At 46.3% G+C, this 21,274-nt stretch overlaps 1 protein-coding gene across 6 annotated transcripts in view; it reads left to right on the top strand.

Annotated features, from left to right (window-relative positions):
• The first annotated feature begins 444 nt into the window (after window positions 1-444).
• Window positions 445-21,274, top strand: part of RNF220 (ring finger protein 220) — a 216,749-nt gene continuing 195,919 nt past the window's right edge. For all 6 annotated transcript variants that reach the window (XM_071750317.1, XM_071750315.1, XM_071750314.1 and 3 more), the window contains exon 1: window positions 445-1,185. In XM_071750317.1, the coding sequence (XP_071606418.1) occupies window positions 561-1,185 (625 nt within the window). In that variant the 5' untranslated portion in view covers window positions 445-560. The remainder of the gene's footprint in view (window positions 1,186-21,274) is intronic.

Genomic DNA, 21,274 nt, shown 5'->3' with positions numbered 1-21,274 from the left:
TGTGTACAATAGGTATTTTTACATTGGTTTCACACGCACACCCCCACAAGAAAACAGTGGTGTGTGTATGTGTGGTCTTTCTAAAGTTTATTGCAATTATATGTACATGCCTCTTTTGCCATATAAAATTCCAATTACAATTTGGAGTTACTATCTTAATTTTAGACCAAACCTTGTTTATTAGTGGGTTATTAAATCAGCACATTATTATGTTTGGTTTGCCTTTCATTCGTCTGCGCTGGATTATACCCTTTAACCTGGAGGGCCAGAGCTGATTCCACTAGTGTGTGAAGTTGTCTATTGATTTTCTTGAATGAGAACAGTGGTGCATCTCCGGCCGGTGGGTTGTAACACATGTGGCCACCCTGCTGCTGGAGCATCCCAGGGAGATGAGTGCAGAAACCTAACCGCTTGTCCTTTCTTTTCTTTTCTGTTTCCTTGCAGCCTTTGGAGGGTGATGATGCTCCAGTAATTTTCCCTGCTCCGTTCCCAGCCGTTGCTTTGCTTTCCTTCCAGGGAAGATCGTTCCACTAGTGATCCTGCTGAGGAAAGAGACTCCGATGGACTTACACCGGGCAGCGTTCAAGATGGAGAACTCACCCTACCTCCCCAACCCGCTAGCCTCCCCAGCACTGATGGTTCTCGCCTCCACTGCCGAAGCCAGCCGTGATGCTTCCATTCCCTGCCAGCAGCCAAGGCCTTTTGGGGTCCCCGTGTCAGCAGACAAGGACGTGCACATTCCCTTCACCAACGGCTCATACACTTTTGCCTCCATGTATCACCGGCAAGGGGGGGTGCCGGGAGCGTTTGCAAACCGTGACTTTCCTCCATCCTTGCTTCACCTCCATCCCCAGTTTGCACCCCCCAATCTGGACTGCACCCCAATCAGTATGCTGAACCACAGTGGCGTTGGGGCTTTCCGCCCCTTTGCATCTACTGAAGACCGGGAGAGCTACCAGTCGGCCTTCACGCCGGCCAAGCGCCTGAAAAACTGCCATGACACTGACTCACCCCATCTGCGCTTCTCGGATGCTGATGGGAAGGAGTATGAGTTTGGCGCACAGCTCCCCTCCAGCTCCCCCGGCTCCCTTAAAGTTGATGATACAGGGAAGAAGATCTTTGCCGTCTCTGGCCTCATTTCTGACCGGGAGACCTCATCCAGTCCTGAAGACCGAAGTGACAGATGTAAGTACCTCCGCTGACTTGTTGGCTCTTCTTTAGTTGTGCCTTGTTGAGATGCTCAACAGGTGATTGTCCCACAGTGTTGTGGTTCTTGCTGAAGGCAGAGGAAAGCCAGGCTTTCCTCCCTGCTGAGCTCAGCCACCCAGCACTGTCTCTTCTAAACAGACATTGACAGATTTTAAGGTGAGGTGTTCTTGGAGGAAACTCATCTTCCAGCGCACAGCTGGAAAGACAATGTTGGCCATGCAGAAAGCTGTCTGTGCCCTAGTAGGAGGCTATAGCTGCTGATACATGTATGTGTGTAAGCAGGGATACAGCTGGAGTATGCAGCCAGAAACTTTCCCAAAGCCTGCAGCAAACACATACCCCCTGCTTCTTTGGGTATTTATTTCTGACCTTTTCTTCATGCACACCTTTCTTAAAGCAAATGCAACACCTTTAGGATTTGTGCCTCAGGTTAGGGAAAAAGTGCCTTTTCCTCTGGTTAACTTAAGAATGTTTCTGGCCACTGAACTCCCTCTTGGAGACATAAACCCAAATCTGTTCTCACAATTCAGTGAGCTGTTGCATCGTATGCTTTCTCTGCGTGTTTCCCCCTTTTGTGCCTATTGAAAGGTGATGTGCCCTTCCCCAGATCGGTGCCTGGATTAAAGGAATCCAGTCCACATGCTCTTGACTATAGCTCCCTGTCTTCCTGTCACCTTGTCCCTTGTGGTATTGCCCACACAGAAGGCAGAGATGGCCTTTGGGTAGGGTAGGCTTCTAGCTTTGCGGAGCTGGGAGGTGATTCATGGTGGGGGGTGGTGGTGTGAGGGCAGCAGAGAGTGGTATCCTGAAGCAGAGCACTAATTTAGAATTAGAGTTTTCTTGTAAAGCCAGATGTGTAGAGTAGGGATCCAGTGGTTTGCTTTTCACATGGGCTCCTTTGTTCTGTTAAACTCTTCCTAGAAAACACTTTCGTATTGTTGTTATTATTATTACTATATTTATTTTCAACAAAAACCTGCTGCATTCCTCCTTCCTCTCCCTTTCAGACGTGATTTTTCTTCTCCCCTTTATGATGCCGAGGAGAGTAATAGAGACATTGTGGCTCTCTCTCCCCTGTCGGCACTGCTTCCTCAGGCTGTCTCCTTGAATTAGGCACTGTGCTAACTTACCAGTGCTAAAAGGCATCTGCCTAAACCCAGCGTACCTTTTCAATAAAAGTCATCATAAAATCAACCTGCCTTGTAAATCCATTGCTCTTTGGTTTTGAATTATGCTTTGAGTGTGTCTTTTATGCCGGCGTTTGCGAGGGTAGGACGATTCCCACTGAAGGCAGGAGCCATGTATTCCTCACGCTATGAATGTGATCGCTTGTCTGTCTCCCCGCTCCCCTTCTGATTCAACTCAACCATGCTACTTTTTGTGCCATAATCTCCATTCATTTTTCAGCACCCCCTCTCCCATCCTTGGGGTCCATAGGAGAAGCAGCTGTAGGTGGGAACGCATATGGATGTGTATGCATGTAAGCCTGTAATATAATTATCCTGAGGGGGAGGCAGGTGATATGGCAAGGCTTAGAGACATCTTTGTCAATGTTTTTTCTCTTATCAATATAACCTGGATGTGGAAATAAACCTTTCTTGTAAGAAGACTCCAGGAGGTAGCAGCAGAGGAGGAGGTCCACTAGCCTAATGAATTTAGAGCACATCAGCTGCTATGGATCTTGATAGCAAAATCCTGTCAGATACCTCATTTAAAGAGGTAAATCTGTTAAATGAATTAGACCACATAGAGCACAGCTGTGGACAAACAGACACAACCACCTCCACCACCATGCCTTCCCTTTGCCAACAGCATGTGCCCAGCGTGGATCCTCTCCTTCTGGGGAGCAGATGGGGCTTTGCACAGGCATGTGTGGAGGGCAGGCACAGGGACACTCAACTCTCCCCACTGCTGGCCCTGCTGCAGCGGACTTGCCAGGGAAAGGAAGCCAAATAAAAACTTTGTGGGCAGCTCTGAGAGCCTGGAAAGAAGTGAAGGGTGTTTTGTTTTGGTGTTTTTCTTACTCATATTATTAAATTTCTTGAAGACGCTTGGCTGCATGGTAGAACAGAGCAAATGCAACATCCCTGGTATTTCATCAACAATAAAATTCTTCTGTAACTACCAGGACAGTGTACACTACATATGTCTGTTGCCTCTGCATCATATTCCCCTCACATATAGATACTGCACCATGGAAACTTCGCTCCATTAACACGGCAAATTTATTTGGCATGTGCACACACACGTATGGGTGTGTTTGCTGGAGGCCGAGAGAGTGAGCAGTGGAGCTTTTTAGAGGATCCTAATGATCTTTGGTGTTGACCATTAGAAAAGAAAAACTTCCACAATGAGGAATTTGAGAGATCACAGTTTACAGATACAATTGTGATACTGTTTTGCATATCCATTTGTGAGCATATTTTTGGAGTTTCTATATAAATGCATACTTTGGGGGGGATACGTGTGTGTGTGTCTGTTATCACTGGTCTCTGAGAAGTTTTGTGGATTCCTTGTGTAATTGTTACATATAACCCTTTGTAAGAACTGACTTCTGGTGCTCCTGATGGAGAATCTATCGCAGGTAGGTGGCTGTAGCTCCTAGGCAAAAATATGTGATACGGCTGTTCTATAGCAGCAAGGAAAAACTAAATTTTTCTCAGATCAGCAACACCTTTACATGTGTGATGGGTGCTTTTCAGACTTGCAGATCTTTTAGTTGTATTTTTCAGATTCCTGAAAGTGTCTGTGTTACATGGAAGGTGGATGACTCTGATTGGACTGCATAGTCTTCTGTACCGCTGCACAAGAACATTTTTCGAATAGCTCATAAAATATTTGCTTTACTCCATAGCTTAAATGGTGATTTTCTAAGAAACTTGGTTGCTTTTTTTTTTCTTTTCTTTTGTTCTGAAAGAAAAAGGAATTTGATGCGTTGAGTTTTAATTTCCCTGAAAAATAGGTTGATGCTTGAGATATTTTGCAGCAAAATGAGAATCCAAAGTGAGGTATTTGCTTCTCAAGGAGTGCTGGGGAGTTGCTCTATTCAGTCCCCTGGGTCATGGGAGCAAAATCTCATCCTTTTGTCACCAGTGGAGGAAATATGCATAATTCAATAAAATTATTTGGAATATGTGCTGGTCTAATCCATATTGGCACCTGGCCCCATAAAATATGTGTATGTGCAGTAGAGGTTGCTCAGTCTTTTTGGGTAAACCTTTCCTTACTTTTGAAGCAGGGTTTTGCTTGCTGGCAGTGCCTATACCTGTGCATCCCAGGAAGGGAGAGCATCTGGCTGAGATTATGCTCCTTGTTATTCTGCAAATTGGGCTGAGATGTCTGAGTCTGAGTGAGTTATTTCTTGCTGTAAAATGCAGGTGCTTAGGAGATCCAGAGCAATGGAGCATACAGGGGGCATATAGAAAAGTGGAGCCTTTCCAGGGAGAAGCAGATGTGCCATATACTGGTTGGGCCCGTTGCCTTAGGTGGTTCCTGAAAAAAATAATGCCATTTGTTCAAGTTTAGGAGCTTCTTGTAAAGCATGTGTTAAAGACACTGGGAGACATATTTTATGGGTTTCCTTTAATAAGCATACAATAGCTGGGATTCCTAGAAGGAGTGGAAATAAATGGCATGGTCCTTTCTGCAAAAGAGATCTATCTATGGTCCTGCTTTAAAAGCAGAATTAAAAAAAAAAAAAAAAAAAAAAAAAAAAAAAAGAATATCTCTGGTTTTATTCTTTACTTCTAATAAAATCTGTCCCAGTGGCCTTCTGTACCCAGTCACCATGGCATTGCTTTCCCACAAAAAGATAGGCAGAAGTCCATGCTGAAATGGGTTATCTTGGCAAAGAGATAGAGAGATAGGCCTGCACCTCAACCTCTCTGGGACCACAGAAGATGGTTTCCTGTTTCTGTCTGCTGCTTGGTCTTCATTATGTGTTGTCTGTGACTTCATGTGGAGCACAGTCTGATGTCTGCAGGTGACCCTAAGCACTCTGGCCATTGGTTAGATTTCCATCTTCCGGACAGAGCTTGGCTCTCCCAGCCTCAGTTTACCTGAAACTGCTGGTGACTCTCACCCTGGTGCTTACTGGGGGTGAGCAACTAAGTTGGTGAGCAGGCTGGGATCCTCTGTCATCCCTTGGGACTGGTGTGTAAAGTGGGGGTGGTTCTGTTAACATTACTTTGATTATTATTTTTCATAATCATGTTTAATCTTGGTTATTTGGACACAGCCCCTTTGTCCTCCAAGTGTTTTTTTCCCTGCAGATTGTGTGCTAGGTTAGTGAGTTCTCTCTTCCACTTAAGGGCTTTAAAGAACTTTTCTCGGAAAACTAATGGAGTTAGTTTTCCTTTTGGAACAAATGGTGCCTTATTATCAAATGTAAATTTCACTTCAGGTGATGATGGCCACAGCTTGACTTCCTGAATAAATAGTGCTTTGAAAATCAGACCAGGGACTGTCTGTAGCTACTCATCAGGTCAGACATGGCATCTTGGGCTTTGTGTTTGCACATTGGGATCTGTAGAGATTTCTCTGTGTGCACATGTATGTAGTGGTGGTAAGGTTTTTTTCTTATGTTTTGTGGCAGAACAGTGGGTTGTAGAGGGAATGCACCCATACACACATCCACTACTCACACTCACCCTGCTGGGATGCACCACTTCCAAAGCTGGCAAAATTTGGGGTCTAACTTGAAGTGACACTTTGTTGCTAATAAAAATCAGCCATGACCATGAGAAATTGCAAGGTTAATATTGCTTATGAAATAATGAAATAAATCAAGTGGAATGTTTGCTTTCTGTCGTGCCGTGCCTGGTGTGATCTAGGAGGAGTGGAGAGGCAGCAGTGGATTTTCTGAAGGGGTGGGCAGGCAGGTGGGCAGTGGCAGAGATGAAAACCATGGATCCATCCCTGTCTTGCCACCAAAAAATGAACCATCCTTGTGGAGCAAGGTGCTTTGTGTAGGAAGGAGATCTTGGAGCACGCAGCCATCACCTCCTTTTTCCACTTTTCTGGCAACAACCTTCCCGCTCTTTCTGCAAACTGTTGCCGAGACTCCTTTCCGTGCTGTTCAGCTTAATTGTCTTGTCGGGATAAAGAAATGTTTGAACAGTTAAAGTGAGGAAGGGCTGGATGGGAGCAGCCCTTGCCGGCTGCGGGGCCATCTGGCCTGCCTTGGATCTGCCGGTCTCCAGTTTATGTTTCTCTTTCTGTTATTTGGGGCTATCTGGCGCGCTCGGAATACCTAATCACCATGGTGAGAGGAGGGACGGGGCTGCCTCCCCTGACGCCCCTCCGGCCTCCCCTTCCTATCAATTGTCATGCAGAGCCCGGCCGGGTGGCTGCTCTGCTCCAGCCCTCATTTGCTGTCCTCACCGGGCAGAAGGATGGCTTTTAATTGATCGTTTGAGGCAGAGGGCTGGGGCTGTTTTCTCCTCCAAAATGTTTCCCCGTGCAGCCGCTGCCACCCGGCCAGCTTTCCTGTTGCCTCAGCTGTGCCAGAGATGCTTCATGTTCTTTCTCTTCCTTTTTGGACTTGCTGAGAGTTGGTGTCAGGGCTCGTAAGTGCCTTGACATCCTTGGAGTGCCGAGCAGCACCTAAATGTCATATTTACCCATCTCCCACCGGAGAGATGGACATGGGCACAATAAATATTTATCACTCCTCTTTTGCCCCCTGTGTCTGGATGCTGATGTGAGGGTATTTATTACACAATTGCAGGGCAAACTCCCCATCTCACTCAGTAGTTCCCATCAAAACCATGGCCCCCAAACCACTAGCCAAACCTCCCATTTCTAGAAGGATTTAATCACATTAAATCTTCAGCCCCATCGATCAGACTCAACTGCTGTCACAAAACTGCGGCAGGAGATGCGAAGGCAGACGTGGTGGCTGCTGTGCTGGGCTGGGGATCGGGGATCCTGACCTTGGGAACGGCTTGGAGTCACAGTTTCCTGATCCCCAACGGGGATATATCCATACTTCCCTCACTGCGGCATATGCCACTTTGATATCTTCTGACAGAAGACACTAGGCAAGGGCAAAGTATTAGTATTATTAATATAGTACAGTTAGTAGAATATTATGAACTATTATAAATCATTACCGCTAAACTACAGTTATTAAAGGAAATGACCAAAGTGCACTTTGTGAGCCAGGATCTCTGACAGTTAAAACATTGTTTTATTATTTTACTTGCTAACTTGAAAAATTCAAGAGTTAGCAAGAGTTTCCTGGTTGATCGGGGCCAATTGCATAAGGAATTGGGAGAAGCAGGGGGGAGCAGATGGGCGTTTTAGGATGGAGAGAATAAGCGTTGGTGCTTCTGTGATTTTTTTTCTTCTCTTTCTTTGATAATTTGAAGGTCTTTAAAGAAGGCATGGACCTAACCCTGCTCTGTAGGACTGAAAGTGTTCAAGGCAACAATATCTTAGAGTTTCTGGAATTCCTCCATGGAAAAATAAAAAAAAAAAAAAAAAAAAAAAGTGAAGGTGTTTGTAAATTGTTGCGGTTGTTATTTGTTTGATATCATTTAGACAAGTCTCATTAAATGCTACCAGCAGATTCATTTTTCCTCTTTGTTTGCCTTCCAAGGAGCAGAAAACAGACATAATTATATTTTACGTGAGACTGTAAGAATTTCCTCTCATCTCTCTTTTTTTTTTTTCTCTGGCTAATATCTGCAGCTATAAAATAAATTCCATTTGTGCTTACATGGTGTTAGATTGAGGTAAATAACTGTCATCTAAAATCTGTCTAACCTTAATCTGCATCAGGAGCATTATAGAGAACTGTACCCATTTGTATAATATTAAGCTTTATTTTTATTATGGATTTCTAATGCAAATTCATAGTGGGGGCAAAGTTGTTTTCTTTTAATACTGTATTCCAAGAAAAGCAGCCACTGAAAGCAAATTGTGACAATTTTTATCCCACGATTCATGTCACTGGTGGTCTTCGATCACGTCAGTTTGCCTGATAGCCTATGAATTTTTCACCTCTCTTCTTCAGAAGGGAATAGCAGATTTGAGGACTTCTGAGGATGTTTTTCAGCTATGCACAGCAATTTAAATTCTTCAGGAATAATGGATTTCTATCTGGGAAATTTAATGTGGGATCAGACTCCTATGCAGCATCCTCTGAAAAAGGGCATGTGTATTTTTTTGCAGATTTACACCTGTCATCTATAAATGTGTCTTTCTCCACTTTTATGCAACCTTACTGTTTGCCTGCCTGGCTCTGCTGACCTGAGCGATCCTTGTGTATATAAACTTGCAGGTTAGACATATTCAGGTCAAATTCATTACCCTGAATTTAGTTTTCTTTATGTCTTAGCGATGAAGTATTTTCCCGTTGCTGCTAAGATGTGTATTGGCCAGATAGACAGCCCTTCATTGGGACCCAGCCCTCAAGACACTGAAGGCTCTGGCTGAAAAAGTACCATGGATTTCAATACTGCCTGTGTCTGCCCTCTTCTTCTTTGTCTTGTCTTTTAAAAGTGTGGATGGTGGTTGTGATAAGCTGAGTATTTTTCCCATCACTTTATCCTCTCCTTCCACCATTTGCTGGTGTCTTGAATTGGAGCAGTACCCAGAGCAACAGAAGAACAAGAAAAGCAGTGTTGGGAGAGAGTGAGGCAAAGGCAGTTTACTGTTTTAAACATGGATAAGATGGGGCAGGAGTCCTTCTGACAGCAAAACTGTTCTTTGAGTTCAGGTGTGGGATGCTTCCATAGTATTTTTCCTCACTTGAGGAATCCAATTGGTATTTTAAAACTTTCAATTTTTGGTAGCTTGAGGATGATATCTGCTTTCTCACCAAATTGTAGAGCAAGAATGTGTTTTGTGCTTTTTCTTAAAAATACCAGGCTGTCCTGCAGTAGGAAAAGGAAGGCACTAAGTGTCTCTGGCTACCCCTAAAAGGAAGAGCTGGAAATTTTGTCCTTGCTTTTCCCTGGCAGCACCAATTCTTAGTAACTGGCTCTTGCCAGAGTGAAATAAGGGTTTTTAATTGGAAAGATACAAAGAGCTTTTATGCCTGAGCTTTTTCCTGGTTCAGTCCTGCAGCCTTGCCTGTGCTTTGCAAGTTTGTGATGCTGCAGCCCGGAGCAGGGTGCAGGCAGCAGGATGCTCCCAGCTGCAGGTGCTGGGCTGGCTGGGCTGCTCTTGTAGGCAGAGCAAAAATTGAAACTCAGGGGACTGCCCTCATGACCTGTTTCTTTCTATTGGGATTTTTGATACTTTGTTTCAAATTAAGATATTCTTAATTAAAAATTACTCAACCTTTTAATCTGATTTTGATATTGTTTCCCTGCGCTTTAGGAAATAACTTGCAAAACCATTTAGTATGTGAAACTGTCTGTCTTGTAACATCCCTCGCTATAAGGAGGAATAAGATAATAATCCCTCATTGCAGAGAGCCTGCTTTGGCAGGTGTGCAGGGATGGGAAAAGACCAGATAAAAGCTCTTCCTTCTTCTCCAGTCTTCATTGCAACATTGGAGATTTTTATAGTTTTCTGTCCCAGTCCTCTTTGGAGGGAGATACCACAAAATTCCCTACCAGGGCCTCCACCCAACCCCCCGCTCTGTGCTGGACGTGATGCAGGGGGGTTTGTCAGCAAGGGGGGAGGAGGGCTTAGAGGCACAAACGGCACCCTGGGTGCTGCACCTCGGGCTGGGTGAATGCAAACCTTATCAGGGTGTCCTGGCTGTGCTGTAGCAGAACCACTCCGCACCCAGGCCAACCTTTGGCCCATGCAGGCTAGAGGGAACCTTGCCTCCTTGTCACTGATTGCTGTGTGGGTGATCTTGCAAGGCTGTGGAGGGGTGAGAAGTGCCATCTTGGGTGTCAGGTATCAAAGTGGGTCAGAGGCATCTAGGCACAACCCTGCTGCACCATCAGGAGGGCTGCAGCAGATCTCTTTCTTCTCCTGTTTGTTTTCCTCCTTGCAACCAGTGCTGTGGGTTGGAGGTGAGCCTCTAGCAAAGTCCTTAGCTAGGGTGATGGCTTTTTCCTCTGGAGCACGTCTTCAGCCTCCTCAAGGAGCATTGGCATTTTTTTATTTTTTTTTACTGGGGAGATGAAGGAGCAATCAGTGACCTGGGTAACCCTGTGCAGAGCACAGGCAGAGGAACTTAATGGTCCCAATCAAAAAGTTGCCAGCCTGAGTGGATTCATACATCAGGAGGTGCCCCTTAGACATGAGAAGAAGAGAACAAGCAGCTAAACTCTTACAACCCTGCTTCTTCACCCTCAGTTTTGCCCTTTGCTCAGTGCACAGCCCTGTGCAGGACTGCTGGTGTTGCCTCTGAGGTCTCTGCTCCTTGGGGCTGGTTACCACCATATGTGCTTCTCCTTCCTCTCTGCATATTTAGGTTCATCTGCAGAAGTGTTGCTCTCCAAGAGGTGTTCTGGTTACAGAAAAGGCATGGGGATCAGCAGCCTGCCTCCACTCAGGATTTGGGGCTAATCTGTTCAGGAAAGCTGTGCTGAAGTTGCCTGGAGATTAAATGTGGGAGGAAAAGGGAGTCTGCAGAACAGAAATTTAATGTCAGGAAGAAGTCTTTGAGAGAACATGAAGTAGAAACATTCTACAAATTATTTCTATCTTAATTTGGGCAATGTGTTTTGTCCAGTCCCATGCTGGGTCCAGGACTGAAATAAATTGGATGTATTTGGATCAGGACTGGGATATACTGGAAAAACTAAGCTGTGAAATTTTGCAGATCTCTTCTCTGTCTCCATTAGCCAGAAGTAATGTTCACAGCATCTCATTATTTTCCCCTCTTAAAATGAAAACAACACGTTAACTGTGGAAACAGGGAAGGATTGTGTTAGAGCAAGACAGAGCTGGGTGGGGAGAACTGGGGCTGGCCTCACTTGTGTGTAACTGAGATGTCATGGGTGTTGTAGCTTGCAGAAACTGTGTTTGGTGTGGTCCAGATCAGGCCCCATGTTTAGGGCACATCTCAGGGAAGAAGGGGTATTAAATTAGGGAAAAAAAAGAAAAAAAGAAAAAAAGAAAAGAAAAGAAAAAAAGAAAAGAAAAGAAAAGAAAAAGGCTTCACTTTTGGTCAGCTCTGTTACATCCCAAGTCTGTCCTCCAATGTGTGCATCTCCCACTCCGGCGCCCACCCCAGGGAGAAGGCTGGGGAAGGTTATGATGTCAATGAGAAACAGCTGGGGTTGTGTTCTCCCAGGTGCTGCCACTTGTGTTGGGGTTGTTAGCTGCACCTGGGCAAAGAAGAAAAGGAAATCCCGGGGTGGTGTGATGGATTTTGCAGGCCCTGGGAGGAGAAGGCAGTTAGACACCACTTGCTGATATTCTCTCTGCTATGTACTCAGGTGGCTCACTGACATTTGGGTGATCCAGGACCCACTTTTTTTGCAGCTAAGGAAATGTGTCATCAGCTCATCACATGCCAATTATTTCACTTTTGTTGCGTGTTTGTAGCTTGTCTGGTGTGGAGGTACTAGAGATGAAGGGCACATTAACTGGCAGAGCTGAGTCTGCCTTCTTTCAGCCATGCAGAGCAGGAAGAGGGAAGGGCTGCCTGGGCAAAGCTCTGAGTGTAGGTTGTGCTTGTGCTGTGGACTCTATTGACCTTGGACAAGCAGAGTCATTTCTCATCGCCCGTCTTTAAAGCAGGGGTTGCAATATTCGTGTAGCACAGCCTCCTGATGGGGGTGGCTGTGTTCACGTTTCAGAGTTGCTGAGGTCCGAGGGCAGTGGTTAGAACCGTGGTACCCAGATGGCTACAACAGGATTGAAAAGGCAGTGTGGGGGAAGGGGGGATGAAGGCTTGTTTAATAAACATTATCATTAGGATTTTACTCTGAAGAAACAGTTGCCAGATACCTTTTTTTTTTTTTTTTTTTTTTTTATATGAAACTTAGATGAACAGCTGAACGCAGTGGCTAGGAACAGTAGAGAAAGAAGAGGGGTGAAAAATTTAGAGTAAGGTAGATAAAAGTAAGAGATAAAAGAAATAATGCAGGGAAGGATGAGTAATCGACATTCTTGGAGTTGAAGCGCAGGCTTTGGCTTCCTTCCTGAGCAGTAAAATAAAAAAAAAAAAAAAAAAAAAAAAAAAAAAAGTCTTTAGAACAACAAAACTCTGGACGCGCTGGTTTCCTTCCTGACAGGCCCAGCCTCGTGGTGTTTCGATGAGTCCTCATTGGCAACCGGGGCTGATCTAAAGGCCAAAGGCAGAAAGATTGGGGGGAAGGGAGAGGGATTTAACTCTTTGAGCTCTGCTGGAAAGCAGAGATGATCTGCTTTGTGTGGGTTACTTCTTCCCTCACTGGAGTACAATGAATAGTACTCACTGTGGCTCAGAGGTCTGAGAGGTGACTGGTACATTCCATTCAGGTGCTTGGTTGTAGTCAGATGTTATGAAATCAAAGTGAGGATTTTTAATTGTTGTGGATAAAATTCCTTGCATTGTGCATGGTATGTCACAAAAGAGCACCAATAAGCAATGCAGGAGTGGACTGGCAGCTTGTAGTAAGAAGCCCTGCCATGACACTGCTGCCATCTCAGAGATGCTCATTTTACTCATAGCATCCAATTTATAGTGAAGTGCTGCTCCAGTGTCTTTCCTTAGCACACATCCCAACTGGGAAACAGCTGCTGGGTGCAGGAGAGCCTGTTGGGCCACAGAAGTCTCTGGGCAGCTTGCAAGGAGCCAGGAGTGCAGAGGGAGGCTGTGTGTGTGCTAGACAGGTTGAATGGCTTGGGGAAAGCTTGTTTTGCAACTAACTCTCTGAGGCTCGCCGCTCTCTGCAGGGTTCCCCTCTCTGAAAGGTCGAAGCTACTTCTTAATTCTCAGCAGCTGACAAAATATTTATTTTCAGGTACTTAAAATATTATAATTTGAAGTGGAGTCCAGGGCCTTGGCTGGAGCCGAGCTTTTGTACTAGCAGCTTCAGTGAAATGCCTTTTTCCTCCTACAACTTGCCAACAAATGCTTGGAAAATAATTGTGGGACAGTCATCCCTTTAGTGAGCAGATCAAGAAGATTTGAGACTTGCCAGAGTCTTTCAAAGGACAGGCCAAAGGTTCAAGTTGTTGCCAGTTCTATTTGTCTTAGCCTTTATACTTACTTTTGTGTCATTAATTTCATCAAATGTCTGTGGGTAAAAGGCACCCAGCAGGCTGCTGCTTTTGCTGAGCTCTCTGGGTGTACTTGGACACCTCTTGGGAAATAAGCCCACCTTTTTGTCTAGAGAGATTAAACACACCACAGCGGTGGCAGAAAGGGGCCTGCCCACCAGCATGCTTGCAATAACCTGTCATGGAGACAGCTGCCTTGGGGAAGTAGCATTCAGGAGCTCCTGGTATCCTTTTCTGCAGCCCTTTTTAGGTAGTTTTTTTTTTTTTTTTCAGGGAGATGTGCATATGAGTGATGCTGCCTCAGTGGTACCTATAGGACCTATAGAGATCTCGGAAATAAGGTGCCACGCTCCGATTTTGAGGAAGTTACCAAAATGACAGCACAGCAAGTAGGAGAGGTGGGCAGAGGTTGGGCAGGCAGGAGCCCAGCACCCTCGGTTCTGTTACTGCTGTTGAGTCCTCAGGATGATCATGTACTTTTGGGGACGCTGGCAGGCATCTCTGTTTGCAAGGGCTGCCCTTGCTCGAGTAACAACTCTGCTGGCACTGTCCTCTCCTGGGGGCCGTGCAGCACAAAAAGCAGGCAGGAGGCAGTTTTCTCAGCAGGATCCCTGCGGGCAGAGCTTCCCTTCCCTTCTCTTGTGCTCTTGTGCTGCAAACCTCTTTTCTTGGTGCTCCCATCACTGTCTGCATCCTGACAGCTGCTTTCCTACCCTTTCTGCCCCAGTGCAGCCGGCCAAGCACGTTAATTTTTCAGCAGAAGTGTTGTAATAATTAGGCAGCTCGTCGGAGGGTTTAGCAGTACTTAACCAGATGTGAAAAGCCTCGTCCCACGGTCCCTGCTCTCTCGCTGGGCTCCAGCCAGCTGCCTTTTCCCGCCTGCTCAGGTTGCCTAGAAAAGGCTGTAGAAGATCTCCCCGCTGCCCTGGCTCCTCTTGCCTCTCTTCTTATGCTAAACACTCATTTGTAAAGGAGAAGGAGGGAGGGTGGAAATCCTTGGGCTGTTTGGGAGAAGATCCGAAAAGAATTAAAAGCAGACACCTGCAGCGCTCAGGCTTGAGACTTCCACCATTAACTCTTCCCAGGGAGCATCCCAGAGACTTGTGGCCCTCTTTTTGCTGCCTGGAAGGGCTGTGTGGCAGGATGCAAGTGCTAGAGTGGGTGGTGGTGCTATCCAGGCACCTGGCTATCCAGGCTTACTGGCTCCATATTACATATAATCGCCATCAGGTTATATATGTATAAATAAAATAGGTTTTACATAAATAATCTCCATCTACCCTGCCTCAGTTTCCCTACCTGTAGTGATGATGCTGTTTCCCTGTGCTCTATAAGCATTTACACACAAGGCAGTATTATTAACACTAACATGGTCGTAAAATGAGGTTATAGTAAACTGTATTGTCTGCCTAATCCATATTAATGGGAAAAACTGTTGGAGACAGGATATTGGCCTGGATGGCCCTTGGACTGAGTCATTCTGACAATTCTTACATTTCTATGGTAAAGTTCTATAAATACACACTGACACCATATATTATGTTTAAAAAAAATCTATATACAACCTATAGGTTTATGGTTATAGAGAGAAAAGACATATTAAATCAGCAAGACCAAGAGAGCAGACAAGATATAAAAATCACACTATATTATGGTAGAACTTATTGAAAATCCCAACACATCCTTTTTTTGTGTGTGTAAATGGTAAATTCTTTTCTATGTTCTGAGTTTGTTTCTTAATGTGTGTCACGTCCCAGAATAGAAGCATGGACACACTTGCAAATACCGTGTGTGTTTTATTGTGAGTATTATACAGCATAGCAGAGTAAGGGTGTTGAATATTGCAGTTGGTTATATACAGCTGTAAATGGGAGCTACCTGCTGTTCTGAACACAGCGAGCTGCATATTTATTAGTAAATACCAGTCTAGGCAAAATAAAATAAAACAGGAAGTTGTATTAAAGACTTCAAGGTTTAAAACTAGTTTGCACAGAGCTCCTGGGATCCCACTGCAGGGAAAAGTCCTGCATTTTCCAGCATTAAGTCTTTTCCATCTGATTTTTCTAGTTTAGTGAATTTGAAAGCCTCTTCTGAACTCCCCCACTCATCAGCTTGTGGAATAATTAATACACTTTTCGAAGCAAGGTAAAGATTAGGCTTGGGGGCTGGAGAAGTTGAGTGTCTGCTCCTTTCCTGGTGTGGCTCCAGCTGACCATGTTGGAGTAGCTCTGACAGGTGAAATGCCAGGGCCCCATGGTCTGGGGGCACGTGGCAGTGCACACGAATCACACGCGTGTGCACAGGTCACAGAGAGAGCCGTGGGCACTCGACGCCTGCAGCCGGAAGGCCAGGATGCAGGCAGAAAGCAGACCCCACGTTTTCTGGGGTGCCTGCAGGCTTGCCGACTGACAGAACCTCAGAGAAAGGTATCAGGGCAGAGCGAGGGCTCCAAACCGAGGAATGGCTTCTGAAATACCCGAGTGTTTAACCTAGAGGGAGCTCTCTTACATGAAGAATGAAGCTGTTGGCACAGCTTGCCTGAACAGCTTTTACCGTGTGTATCTTTAGCAAACTTCTGCCTGCAGCATCTTCGACTTGTGCTTCTGGGTACCACGTTTCCCTGAGCTGATGTATGGAGGGTAATTCCTGCCCTCCCAGCTGTGCAGAAGCCATGCCAGGAACCTTGCTCTGTTTCCAGAGGTTGTTCTTTGTAGGAGTTCATGAGATCTCCTCTGATGATAGCATTTATTTTGTTTTCTCCTGTTCCTGGTAGTGCCATCACTCTTTACAGATGCATTATGGCTGTCAGGGTGACAGGAACCTGCTTCCTGCTCTGCCAGGAGGAGAAAGGGCTCCTTGGTGAGGACCAGTCTTTTGTTGGCAGATGAGGGTGCTGTTAGCAGGCTGATTAACTAAGAAGATATTTATGTGCTGGTCCAGGAGCTCAGTTGCTCCTTTTGGGTCTCTCCTTTTAAGTGACTCTATATCCCTACATCCTCTTTAGGGTAGTTCCAGCTACTTAACTGCAAAACTGTGTCGTTTTGGGGTTAGATGAGCTGATACTTCCTTTCCTGGAAGCTGGAAGATGCTGGGGGAGGCACAAATGGATGGTGCAAGGGTTTCTCCACTGCACATACAGCTTCAGCTCTGTCCTAGTGTGAGTCCTTTAGAGCCCATGGGTTCTGCTCCTGGTGGGTGCTGGAGCTCACATCTGGGGCTGGAGGAGGGCCCTGGCTCCTGAGGCCTCTATGGCAGCCTGCCTCTGGACACTGCAACACATCAGTGAGAGGTATGATATGAATGAGCTGACAGGGAGCTTGTAGCCTTGTGTACCCAATGCAGCAGGATAGGGGGGATGTGGCTCTCCAGGAGCAGCAGTTGTAGCTCTGCTCCTCCGGGCCACCCACTGATTTAACAGAGTGAAAGAGAAACTTGGTGAAGTACTGGGGCAGAGGTCTCAGAGAGCTGGCATCCTTAAGTGTCATTTAAAAGAAGGACTAAATAAAAGGAGGACTGAGCAATTCTTTCCTGCATTCAGAAAGCTCCTTTCTGGAGACAGTGGGCCCAAAGGAATGGGTTGATGGTGCTGGGGTCAAGCTGGTGGGATCATGAGTGGTGATGCTGTCCTGTTCCTCCGTCCTATCCCCTGGTGGTCCAGGTACCCATGGTGGCTGTGGTTGCCCCAGCAAGTGGCAGGAGGTTGGGAAACTCACTGCTGGAAGGATGATCATGTCTTTGCCAAGGAAGCCCCTCTCCCCAGGGCAGCTGCTCTGCCACTGGCAGTGTACCATACCGGTCCTGGGTGAAAAAAGAACCATCCCAAAAAGCAGAAAAGGGGCAGGAGGCAGGGGCGAAGGATGTCCAGCCTGGGTGTACGTGCAGGGAGGATGGCTGGGAGAAGATGGGAGCTGAAATCCAGCAGGCTTTCCCAGTCACAGTCCAATCTCTTCTTGAGGCCTCTCTAAGCTGCTTGGTACAGTCAGTCTGCCTGTCTGTCTGTCTCTCTTTCCATTCTAAGAGGCTTAACACTCAGGAGAATGGAGGGGGCTCCTCTCTCTTTTGCAGCTCCTGCCTTATGGAGTTTATTTTATTAAGCTGAGCAGGGAACTGGGGGAGAGGAGGAGGGCAGGGGTTGTTTCCCCTTCACTACGCTGCTTGCAAAGAGCCATGGTGTTGTGGATGCTCAGCTCCTCACACCAGCATCCTCAGGAGCACTGGAGAGAGACAGCATCAGATGCTGCTGCTGCTCCTCTCATTCTCTCCCATTCTCCCGATTTCTCCAGGCAAGGGCTGGGTCTGGCTGAATTATCATTTTTGTCTCATTTGTGCCCCTGCTGACTCACCCTGCCCTCCCAGGTCTCTGGGCCTGTTGCCTACCAGCTTGAAAGGAAGCCAATAAAGCCTTAGTGCAGAAAGCAGAAAGACCCGAGTTTAAGCAGGAGAAAGCAGAGAGATGCAGGTAGAGTCTTTCCAGAGAGTTTTTCTAGCGGAGTTCATAGAAAGCTGAATTCAGCCTTTCAAATACCTTGACCCCGGTGTGCAGCACTGTCCGGGCTGCTCTAAAAGAGGTCTGCAGAGAGGCAAAGCTCTCTGGAGGAATTAAGGAGGATGGAGGAGGACAGCACATGTTTTCCTGTGGGTTCTCTTCTTTTCGTTGCTTTTTTGTTGTTGAACGAAGGAGTTTGAGGAAGAAAAGGGCATGTGTGAGGGTAAAGAGCTGAATGGGGAAGGTGGTTGGAGGCAAGAAATGGAGAACTAAAGCACCTTTTAAATCTAATTGTTAAAGAAAGGCATTGTGGTAACGTTTTTCTGCCTTCAGTTTGTAGTGTGGTCTATGTTTTTCCAGAGTGGGCAAGGATAAGAGTGAGCAGCAGAGCAGGAGAAGGCATTTTAATTCAAGCCTCCAATTTGGCTTGAAAAATGCCAGAGGAAAGTAGCTGAGTTTGCAATAAGTGCTTTTGCTGGGGATGACTTCTTACCTCTGTGTCTAAATGGTGCCCTTTCCTTTCCCCATCTCACTGTCTTTGCTGTGTCTGCTAGATGGCAGATTACACCTGAGCCTCCCAACCATCCTTCCCTTTTCTGAGTTGGCAAGAAGAGATTCTGGGAAGCAGCTAAATGGAAAGGTATCTCCCTTGGATTTCTAATGAGGTTAGGAGATGCTGTGGGAGAGGGAACAGGGTGAGCCAGCTTAGGGGTCTAAGCTAATGTCTCTGCATGTTGTCTTTGACAGAAGGAATCCACACAGGTCAGGAAATTCAACTCCACGGGGGCCTGTCCATGTGTGGTTAGAAGAAGCAGCCTGTTACTCCAATGGTTAGCTAGAAACGAGTCTGTTAACTCTAGGAAGTAATGAGAAACCACCATCCTTTAAGGGCTCCTTCTCAAACAGAGTGGGAGACCAGGCCTTGGCAGTCCTGAAGTAGCATCTATTAGATGTGTCCTGCAGTCAGAAGCCTGGATGCCCAAACTAGGCTTTTAAAAATGCTGCCAGTGTTGGTATGTTGCTTGTTCTGTGGCTGTGGATGCAGACTAGCTTGTGGTTGTCTGCTGAAGTACATTATCTTGAGCTCTGTCATCCTGTATGCTGGGTGGTGGGGATATGGCAGCGGTGAGTGCAAGAAGAGCTCGGCTTCTCACCTGTGCCACAGCTGAGGAGGCTGCTCATTGAGGAGGGTCCCAGCCCTGCCCTCCTCTTGTGGTTTGTGCAATCACAGTCCAGAGAGTCTCTGCTAATCGTGAAAGGGCTGTAGTGTCGTGGTGTTCTCATACTGGTACCTTGGGGAAATGCCTGCAGTAGGGACTGTGGATGTCCCCATACAGCAGAGATGCTCCATCTCTTACCTCCCTTGTGGTCCTAAGCCCATGGCCCAGCAAATACCTGCTCTTTGAGGGCCTGGCTACAGCAGCCGTTTTATTCTACATACAAGTTTCTTAAGTTTCCCTGAAGTTCTCTCTTCTTTGCTCAACATGAGCAGCCCTCCTTGTGCATTTGACCTTGACCAGAAAGGTAATTTTATCTTTATGAGCCCCCCAAGGGAGGTGGGTGGCTTCCCCAGGAGCAAAGCAGGATGGCTTGGGGGCAGCTTTAGGGGGTGCTGGCTTCTCATCAGTAATTCCCAGGAGCTGTCAGCTCTTTGGAGAAATGCTTTGCGTTCTGAGGAATTCCTGTGAATTTCAAAGAGTTAAAAACACCCAGCATTTCAGAGGTGTACCTTGTGTGATCTTCCTCTTCTCTCTGCCCCCTTCCCCTCATTCACCCCTCGAGAGAGATCATTAGCCCAAGATGCTGCAGATGTATGAAAACAGGATGATTTATGTTAAATGAATTTGCAGTGCTGTGTTGTCACCAGCGACTGTCTCACTGTTCATGACACTAGGATGAGAAACAAACTGCTCTTCTGTCCCATGAGACACCACCTTTATACCTAAATATATTAAGAGTGCAGAAAAAAAGCAGGAGCAGCTACCTGCAGGGAAAATAGAAAGGACTCAATACTCATGGCTTGCAAAACTCAGCATGGCTCAGGACATTGGTGTGGGGTGCTGGAGCACTGCAGGTTGTGGGAGGACCTGTAAGAAAGAAGAGCAGGGATGCAAGGGCTAGAACTGGGGAGCGATTGCTGTCACAGCTTGTGACTCTTTCTAGAAACAGTCCTGAATCTCTGGTGGCACAAAGAAGTATTGAGAACCCTATACTTTCTTGTTGCCTGTCCCTAATAAAACCATATCCCCCAAAAGAGGGGGCAGGCAGGGGATGGTAAATTTGTCTTGATTGCACTGGAAAAGGCAAGCAGGAGAAGGAATGTCATCTGATGGTGTGGCATAGGTTATTGTGTTGTTGCAGGTGCAAGAGAGGCTGTAGGGAGTGATGTGCCAAGGCTATGGGATGTCAGCCTATCTCATGCCATCCCTCCATGGCTAATCTGGCTTGGAACAGCCCTCTGAGTTAGCATCAGCTCTTCTCTGCAGGGAACAGGGGTGATGGTCAGCTGTGGAGTGTCTTGCCTGGGCTGGTGATTGATGAAAGCTTGGAATTCACTCCCTGGATGTGGGTCCCATTGGCTTCATCATCTCTTTCCCTGCTCTACCTAGGGGTTCAGGTGGCTGTGAGAGAGGGAGCCAGGATGCTGCTGGCTGCCCCCCACTGCCTGGTGGGGGGGCATGACCCCCAGTAGGTCATGACCCTCACTGGGCAAAGCACTGCTTTACATCAAGGGTGGCTGGTGAGCATACAGGCGGCAAAACCCAGACCACCAATGTCCAGCTGGAGGAGGAGGGCCAGGGCTCAGGCATCTCCAGAAACTGAACTTTAAAAAGGCCTCCTTCTCCTTATGTAGATGTGTTTTCAGCTCTCACCTAGACTTTAGATTTAAAAGGTCCTTGCTTCATAAGTCAGGAGAGGTGAAACTTTGGCTTGCAAACTTCAGACTTGATTTAAACAAGGGCAGCGCTTTAAATATAAATCCTTTTTTCTCCTGCTTCCCTCAGCCACATCCAGGTAGGGTGTGCTCCATACTGCCTTAATAATCCAGTTTAAAGACATCATGCTGTCCAAAGCCACCCTTCTGTCGGAGCCTATAATTAGCAATTAAAGCATAAAAAATATTTCTATCGAGTGACTCCTAAATAAATGCTTGTCACTGCTGATCAGAGTTGGTTTATTTCCATGTGTGTTTTCCTTCCTTCTTTTTTTGTATAACTTACAGCCCTGTAAATGCTCAGCAGCTGTTAATATGATTCTGTCAATACGTTTACCATGGTGATTTGGTTATATTTGGCGAGCGTGTGAAGAAATCACTCACTGGTTAGGAGGAGGAAAGACAAGCTGTCGATATCAAGGGAGAAATGCTAATAACCCCAGTGACAAATCATTCCTGGGAATCTCAAAGGGTTAAAAAAAAAGCAGCAGCACTTCCAGGCGAGAGGGGCCTTGTCTAGT

This window comes from Heliangelus exortis, chromosome 8, assembly GCF_036169615.1.
Source record: "Heliangelus exortis chromosome 8, bHelExo1.hap1, whole genome shotgun sequence".
Taxonomy (NCBI): Eukaryota; Metazoa; Chordata; class Aves; order Apodiformes; family Trochilidae; genus Heliangelus; species Heliangelus exortis.
This window is presented reverse-complemented; position numbering and strand designations above follow the sequence as displayed.